The following is a 9,015-nucleotide window of genomic DNA, read 5'->3' as shown; positions in this document are numbered from 1 at the left end:
TTGATGTCAGGTGTCTTCCTCACTCTCCATCTTACTTTTGGAGAAAGGGTCTCCTTACTGAGCCTAGAGCTCAGTGATTTGACTAGGCTGGGTGGTGAACAGATCCCAGGGACTCTTGTTTCTGTCTCCCTACCACTGGAGGTTTACTCCAGTACTGAGATTATAGTGCAGACTGTCACAGCTGGCTTTTTGTGTGGGTTTGGGGGTCTGAACTCAGATACCCATGCTTGCATGGAAGCACTTTACCAATCAAGCCTCTCCAGTTCCTAAATGTTCCTTTCTATGAGACATTCTGAGTGTCTATCGCATACTAGTAAACCCAGGGATATTTTTAAAGTCTGAAATAGTCTTTTTTTCGAGACAGGTTTTTTTTCTGTGTAGCCTTAGCTGTCCTGGAACTCACTCTGTAGACAAGGCTGGCCTCAAAATCAGAAATTCACCTACTTCTGCCTCCCAAGTACTGGGGTTAAAGGCATGCACTACCACGCCCGGTTTAAAATAGTCTTTTCTGCAAAGTCTCCCCATAGAATAAAATGTTTAAACTTATTTCCATACGATCATGTAGGGATGTGGTTCACTGCATTTTCATGCAATGCCTGTATGTAGCATCAGACAGAACCTAGCCCCAGGTGACTACTCCCCATCCACTACTACTATCAGAGCAAACAATGCTCTATAGCATTTTTTCAATTAATATTTCAATTCTGATAAACACCCTCCTCCATAAACATACTCAAAGATTTAACTACATTTGAATTGATTCATTTGCAACATCAAAGACATTTCTAGGGTCATTTTAAGAGGTTTAAAAATATGTACTAGATTAAGGGGAAAAAAGATTAAACTGAAAGTTGCCATTCTCTGAGCAAATGTGTTTTCTTTCAGAGGCTACATGGCCCCTCCCGCTCGCCCTGTGTCCTGCCTGGTTATTCCTCGATGTTCTCTTTTCAACTGCCTCCATCATGCATCTCTGTGCCATTTCCCTGGACCGCTATATAGCCATCAAAAAGCCAATTCAAGCCAATCAGTGCAACTCCCGGGCTACTGCATTCATCAAGATTACAGTGGTATGGTTAATTTCAATAGGTATGTGGGGAATGCCAAAGGTATGGGTGGCGTGTCTTGCCTCTATTTCCATATTTCCAGAATGCCAGGTCTGGTACCTAGGAAAACTCAGAGGTCAAGTCAATCCACTGATATCCAGGTACTTGTACATCACATTCACTGTGCAGCTTCTGAGTCACGCCATCAGTAAAATCTAAGTAAGCAGTAAGTCCATGTCTTCAGAATAAACCAATGTTTACTGAACTACTATCCCACTTTGATTTTGATAATCAGGAAGTATTGATATTTGCCAACAAATAATTAAAGTCTAACTAGCGTGAGGAATCTATCCTTCAAAGCAAATCAGTAAAAAAATGAAATACAGTGTAAATCATATCTATCAGCATAAACAAAAGAGGAGGAAAAAGTCAACCTTGCCAAATTTTGTATGCAGGTGCCAAAGACCATAAATCCACCCAGCAAGTCGGAGTTCCCACATGTACAGATTAAAGGCAGTTAAACATCAACTTTAGTGTCTTAACTCCCAAAAAGATGTTAAGCCAATGTTTAGAAATGATTTCTGGAAAAAAAATCAATTTCCTTTAATCCATTGTTTCTGAGCTTATCGTTTTGTTTTTTAAGGATTAGCATTTATTCTGTGTATGGTGTTTTGCCTGCACATATGTATGTGCATCTTGTGTATGCCTCATGTCCGAGGAGGGTAGATGAGGGCACTGGAGTTTCATCTGGTTGCGAGTTAATTCTCTAGTCTATTGTCATCATTAACACTCAAAGACAGCTGCTACTAGGGTACCTTGAGAGAGTGTAGCATTCATTCAAAGCTCTCCTGAGTTAGTACCAGAAAAAGAGGCTAGCAGATTTGTAACACATAACATGACCAGGGATTTACTGCTTCCCAGTAGAAAGAACATATTTTGAAGAGGAAAATAATGATGAGACCTGAAGTGCTAAAAGAGGAGAAAACACCCATTGCCTACTTCTCTCTAATCAGTGTCACAATGTGCTCAATGAAGCAAGAAAAGATACTGAAATTATCCCTGCATTGTTGAAACATTGGCTCTAGAGCCCAAAAATTTTGAAAAGCTTGGGAGGAAGAAGGAAGAGTCAAAGAAACATTTATTCAGAACACAAAGACTTTTATGTCAAACAGTAGATGATCAAAATGGGAAAGAACAGCAGAAATGACAAGGTAGGTCAGGGATCAGCAGACTTTCTATAAAGAGCAGGATTATGGTGACAGTTTGTCAGTCAGAACTTATCTAAATGAAGGCTGGATAACATGACTTCATAAACATCAAAATTTTACTAAGTATCTATAATACGCAAGCTTCTAGGAATATATGGAGAAAAGCCGGGTGACAGCGGCACATATCTTTAATCCCAGCACTTTGGAGGCAGAGGGAGGCGAATCTCTGAGTCTGAGGACAGCCTGGTCTACAGAGTGAGTTCCAGGCTAGCCAGAGCTACATAGAAAAACCCTATCTTGAAAAGACCAAAAACACAAAAAGGAAAAAAAATTACATGGGAAAAAAAGAAAAAGCGCTGACAGATGGCTCAGAGCTATGTGCTGTATGTGGTACTGCAGGTGGCAGGCTACACGGACTTAACGTGCTGTAGGAGAGTAAAAGAAAGGTGTGTATCAGCACTCCCGGCTCAGGCAGCAACTTTCTAAGAAAGAACATTTTGTTTTTCCTAAAAAGTTAGGATTGCAAGACACTCACAAATACCAAAAGATAAAATTCTTAGGTGAGCCTGTACAACCTCAAAGATAATAAGATAAATACTGCTCGAAAATTAAGATACCAGACCTCCAAATTCCCTGTAAATTAACTACTCTGGATATTAACCTCATCTTCTGAATTCTTTTCCAATATGGAAAATAGCAGGCTTGCTCAGGTAGATTCCATTTGTCAAAGGATCTGCTGATAAGTTCTGAACAGATCTGAAGGAACTGAAGGTCTCAGGAATTACAAAGCATTCTTTAGCATAATGTTACTATTATTAAACTCTCAAAACAACTGATCTAAGAACAATAGGTCATGAAATGACTCAATTTATCTTACTTGGTCTTCCTTAGGCATCGCCATCCCAGTCCCTATTAAAGGGATAGAGACCGATGTGATTAATGCACACAACATCACCTGCGAGCTGACAAAGGCCCGCTTTGGCAGTTTCATGCTTTTTGGGTCGCTAGCTGCTTTCTTTGCGCCTCTCTCGGTCATGATAGTCACCTACTTTCTCACCATCCACACTTTACGGAAGAAAGCTTACTTGGTCAAAAATAAGCCACCTCAACGCCTAACACGGTGGACTGTGTCCACAGTTTTCCTAAGGGAAGACTCATCCTTTTCATCACCAGAAAAGGTGGCAATGCTGGATGGCTCTCACAAGGATAAAAGCCTACCTAACTCGAGCGATGAGACACTTATGCGAAGAATGTCCTCAGTTGGAAAAAAATCAGCCCAAACCATTTCTAACGAACAGAAAGCCTCAAAGGTCCTCGGAATTGTGTTTTCCCTCTTTCTACTCATGTGGTGCCCCTTTTTTATTACAAACATAACTTTAGCTCTGTGTGATTCCTGCAACCAGACTACTCTCAAAATGCTCCTGGAGATATTTGTGTGGGTAGGCTATGTCTCCTCGGGGGTGAATCCTCTGGTCTATACACTCTTCAATAAGACGTTTCGGGAAGCATTTGGCAGGTACATCACCTGCAATTACCAGGCCACAAAGTCAGTAAAAGCTCTTAGAAAGTGTTCCAGTACACTCTGTTTTGGGAATTCAGAGGCAGAAACCTCTAAATTTTTCACAAAACATGGAATTCGAAATGGAATCAACCCTGCCATGTACCAGAGCCCAATGAGGCTCCGAAGTTCAACCATTCAGTCCTCATCAATTATTCTCCTCCATACCCTTCTCACTGAAAATGATGGCAACAAAGCAGAAGAGCTAGTCAGCTATGTATAGCGGACTGGGCGGCCCTCATCTGACTGAGAGAGGTGATGAGCAGGACACACTCACACCAAGGAAAAGGCAGAGTGAAAATTGCTCTCCTGAAAGTGAGAGTGAAGCACTAACGCTGCCCAGCTTCCTTATCTAAACAAACTCAAAGGTAAAGTAGTTCTGTATGGCTACAAACAAAAGTGTCCCTACTCTGGTTTTCAAATGGAATACAATTAAATGAGTTGATAAATTTCACTCATTATAAACGATGAATGCCAAAAAAAAATTAAGTTTCTAATTGTGTGTAAAGTTGTGCTAAGAAAGAAATAAAATGAAACAAAAAAAACATTAACTCCCTACATTTTTAAAAGCACAAGACACAAAGAACAATGACAGGACCAAGAGACAAAAGCAAAGACTACAACCAGGATCACAGACTTAGGGGATGACGGTTCAGTGCTCACCATGCACCCACACACAGAGCTGGATGTAGTGTTGCCTGCCTGCGATCTACTGCTGGGGAGGCAGAGACAGGTGGATCCCTGAGCTTGTTGGTCAGCTCATCTTGCTGATCCAGTGAGCTCCCGATTTAGTGAAACACCCCACAATGCAAAACTCAGAAAAACCTGCCACATACTGAATCCTTCTCTCCCCACAAATACACGTGTAAAACCCTAAAACCGAATCAAACAATAAAAAACCATGGATATTTGTCTATAAGTAAGAATGACTTTATTGGTGATATAACTAAATGTAGTCATGATTTTCCTCAGCCAGGAAGCTATGTTGACAGAAGGGATGGGGAGGACAGCAGTTAGATTCAGGCAATGTTAACAAGCATTTGATGAGCAGAGGCAGGTCCGCTGGAAGAGGTGGAGGAGAAAGCAAATGAAATTGACCTTGGGTACTTGAATCGAGTTATGTGTCAAAAGGGCATGAATCAACAATGCTGAAACGGGAACTATGAAATCTCAATCCAGAGACCTGAACAGTATGAGATCTCATAATTCCAGGTTACCTCTGCCTGTATTTACCCAACGATGTGGTTGAACCTCTGGAACAAAAATTTTCATTTTTATTGTTTCTTATTTCATTTTGCACTGATACAGGTAGAAATGAGTCAACCTGTACCAGACAGCTGCCTAAATTTAGAAATGATATTCAGTTTAACCTCACCTCAATCTTTGCACCTACATTTTGTGCCATTCTTAACAGGGATCAGTAAATGGTAGTCAGTTCTATTGACTGTTGATGCCGTTCACACAAATGGTAAACAAATTTAGGCTGGGGGAAGTGGTAATAAAGACAAGCCCATACCTTTGCTTTGCCATTTCAGACTGACATGAATTTATATTTTGTTTTCCTGCTCTGCCCCTATGCCTTTCTAGGCAACTAAGTTTAGAATGATTATCTTTTTTTTTTTTTTTTGGTTTTTCAAGACAAGGTTTCTCTGTATAGCCCTGGCTACCCTGGAATTCACCCTGTAGACCAGGATGGCCTTGAACTCAGAAATCCGCCTGCCTCTGCCTCCCAAGTGCTGGGATTAAAGGCTTGCTCCACCATTGCCCGGCTAGGATGATTATCTTACAAAATGTATGAGCCATGGAAAATCTTGGAATAAGTGAACCAGACATATATTCTTCTAGTGGCAGTATCTTTTCCTAAAACGTGGATGTAATGCACAGACCCTGACATATTACATATATGCATTGGCTCTGTATCACCTGCCAGCCAAAGTATATCTCATTTAATCCATTTATCATTAAAGCATTAGGCATTTCCCCCTAGTGGTCTCAATGCTTTCAATAGCATAAGGATGTGTTAGTTTAGTTAAAAAAAATAAAATTAATTATACTATCCCACCCCCAAAACAGAATAAAAGAAACAAAAGCCAGACAAAGAAAAAATGACTCTTCTTTGGTTTGATGTTGTTATCTGATGAGTCTGTTGTATGTTAAGATTATATTCTTGTCATGGCAAACATATTTTTCTCCCTTTCTTATGCCTCATGAATGCCAAGAAGGATGTCCTATAACTGAGCCCCTCCCCGTCCCTAAGGAGACTTGTCAGACACCACACTGGTAATGTTCAAAGCTCTATACTGTACTTTATGTACCAGGAAACACATAGTTGTTTCATAAGCTCTAACATAGTTAGCAGTAATACTACCAAAGTGCTACCCAACATGCTTGATACTGTTCTCAGATTTCTATTACTGCTCAAATACATGTACACCTACAAAAATAATTACAGAACTCATAAACTAGCTTCACTATTAGTTAAACAGAATCCCCGACCTTGTCTATGGCTAATGAGATCATTCTAGCATTTCTAGAATAGTCTATTGATTGAAATGTAACATTAATATCAACTATTTATAAAAAGAGACAACACAGTTTCAAATATTTATCACTAGTATTTAACTGTAATTTCTATTTTATGAATACTTTAAAGAAACCTATAATTTGATGGGGCCAGACAGATTATTCAGTGATTAAGGGCACTAGACAATCTTACAGGTTTGATTGCCAGCACTCACATGGTGGCTCACAACCCTAGCTCCAGTTCCAAGGGATCTGATGGTGATAAAAAAGTGGTATGTAGATATACATGCAGACAAAACACCATGCACATTAAAAGGAAAAAAGGGGACATCAAAAGATGTAGCTACGGTTGGCCTCAAACGCATGGTCTTCCTGAGGCTGGGAATGCAGGCATGCACTGCCAAGATGCCTCTCAACTCTTTTAAACCTGTGTTTTGTTTGTGGTTTTGTCTTCTGATAGTGCTGAGGATCAAACTCAGGGTCTTGAAGATGGCAGAATTGCTCTACCATGGAGTTACATCCCAAGTCCTATTTTATTACTGATCATAACCATTGTAAAGAAATTAATGGCCTACAGATCTGGAGAAAGAATAAAAATAAAAATAATACAATCACATGATCTGGCTTAATCCAGGTGAGAATTTTATACAAAGATAATTTCATTTAAGAAAAAAATGAATAAATGTTTATGGTATTTATGTCCAATAAGCAGTACCTAAAGTGTTTTTTAAAAATCAAGAAGAAATAAATTCTTTAGACATGGTATAAGCTAAATGACTGCAGAGTCATCTAAAGAGTAGTGATAGTACATGCCTGTAATCCTAGTGCTTGGGAGGCTGAGGCAGCATGATTATGAGTTTAAAGCCATCTTGGGTTACAAAATCACAATGAGTTATAAGCCAACTTGGAGCAAGAACCTGTCTCAAAAACCAAACCGTGATTCTACTGGGAAAACTGGAAGTGACAGAATGGAGGTTCTAGGAGAGCACTCGCTGCTTTGCAGAAGACTCAGGCCCCACTTCCAGCAAGCACACAGTAGCTCACAACTGCCAGAGGTACAGGTCCAGGGGACTGATGCCCATTTCTAGTCTCTGTGGGCCCTGCATACATGTGTAAGTAAAAGACTCATACACATAAAAATTGAAGAAAAAAAAATAGATCACATACTTGAAAGCAAATGTCCTATGGGAAAACACATAAGAACTTAGATAATAGGACACATACTTCTCAAGTGGTAAAGGCAACAAGGAAGTTTGAGAATATAAATATTCTGTTAGTGACTCTTCAGGAAAACAGAGCTCTGACAGAAGCACATGGCAGAGAAAGCTAGATTTCTCTATCATCAGACTGTCTGGAATCTAAGACTCATCATTTAGCTCCACATCAATGGGAACTTTGCTAACTAGTGTGAAATTTGATAACTTTAGCTTAAAAATATATACATAATATGGGCCAATAACATGGCTCAGTAGGAAAAGGCCCTTTAATGCCAAGCTTGATGACTTGATCTCTAGGAACCTACATGGATGGTGCAAGGAGAATTGACTCCCACAAGTTTTTCTCTCACCTCCACATGTACGCTGTGGTACATACATGTCCACAGACACACAGACACACAGACACACAGACTCACACACACACACAGACACACACACACACACACACACATATATACATATACAAATAAATGTTACAAAACATTTAAGAAGAATACTTATTGATTTCTAAGTTCCTTTCACCATTAAAAATAATAAATGGAGAAAATGTGTTAAAGTAAAACTTGAAGAACTTGTTTAACTCTAGTCACTTAAAGTAACTGACCACCATTAGCTTTCTTCATCTATAAAGAAGTTTTAGGGGAGATAGTCTCTCAATACTTCTTAGCCTTTACTCTTCAAGAACATATTCTGGAGAGACCTTGGGGTCAAGCTCTGCAGCCAGTCCCACAACACCCAGAGGAAGCCCCACTCCCACGTGCTCTGACACACCCAGGATCAGAGGTAAGCAGGAACCAACATATGTACCAACACTGGGAGTAACTGGGACCAGAGGGACCAGGCACACAGGAACTTCAGCAGCCCAGTGACTCGGGTTCCTTCTGGTCTGTCTGGGCTGGGGTCCAGAGCAGACCTGGGGCGCAAGCTCTGCAGCCAGTCCCCCAACACTCTGAGGAAGCTTCACTCCCAGGCACTCTGACACACCCAGGATCAGAGGTGAGCAGGAACAAACATCTGTCCCAACACTGGGAGTAACTGGGTCCAGCAGGACCAGGCACACAGGAACTCTGCCAGCGCAGAGACTCCGGTTCCTTCCGGTCTGTCTGGGTTAGTGTTCTGAGCAGACCTTTGGTACAAGCTCTGGAGCCAGTCCCACAACTCACAGAGAAAGCCACACTCCCAGGTGATTTAACAAGCCCAGGATACCAGGATCCCAGAATCACAGGATCACAGAGTCAGCTTGATTCTGAGGAGTTCTGACACAACCAGGATCACAGGAAGGACAGGCTCCAGTCAGATTTAGCAAGGGCAGGTAGCACTAGAGTTAACCAGATGCCGGGAGGGGGGAAGGGGCAAGCGTAAGAAAATAAACAATACAAACCAAGGTCACTTGCCAACTCAGAACCCAATTCTCCCACCATAGCAAGTCCTGGACACACCATCACACCGGAAACACAAGATTCAGA

The 9,015-nt window shown here is 40.9% G+C and overlaps 2 protein-coding genes across 2 annotated transcripts in view; one reads left to right on the top strand and one right to left on the bottom strand.

The window, feature by feature from the left end:
* The window catches only part of Htr2b (5-hydroxytryptamine receptor 2B), a 10,847-nt gene extending 6,493 nt beyond the window's left edge, over positions 1-4,354 (top strand). The window contains exons 2-3 of the mRNA XM_031368253.1: positions 886-1,086; positions 3,143-4,354. Of these exons, the coding sequence (XP_031224113.1) occupies positions 886-1,086; positions 3,143-4,032 (1,091 nt within the window). The 3' untranslated portion in view covers positions 4,033-4,354. The remainder of the gene's footprint in view (positions 1-885; positions 1,087-3,142) is intronic.
* Positions 1-9,015, bottom strand: part of Psmd1 (proteasome 26S subunit, non-ATPase 1) — a 76,861-nt gene that overhangs the window by 36,866 nt on the left and 30,980 nt on the right. The gene's annotated exons all lie outside the window — the stretch shown is intronic.

This window comes from Mastomys coucha, unplaced genomic scaffold (genome assembly GCF_008632895.1).
Source record: "Mastomys coucha isolate ucsf_1 unplaced genomic scaffold, UCSF_Mcou_1 pScaffold14, whole genome shotgun sequence".
Taxonomy (NCBI): Eukaryota; Metazoa; Chordata; class Mammalia; order Rodentia; family Muridae; genus Mastomys; species Mastomys coucha.
Note: the sequence above shows the minus strand (reverse complement) of the source record. Positions and strands in the feature narration are given on the sequence as shown.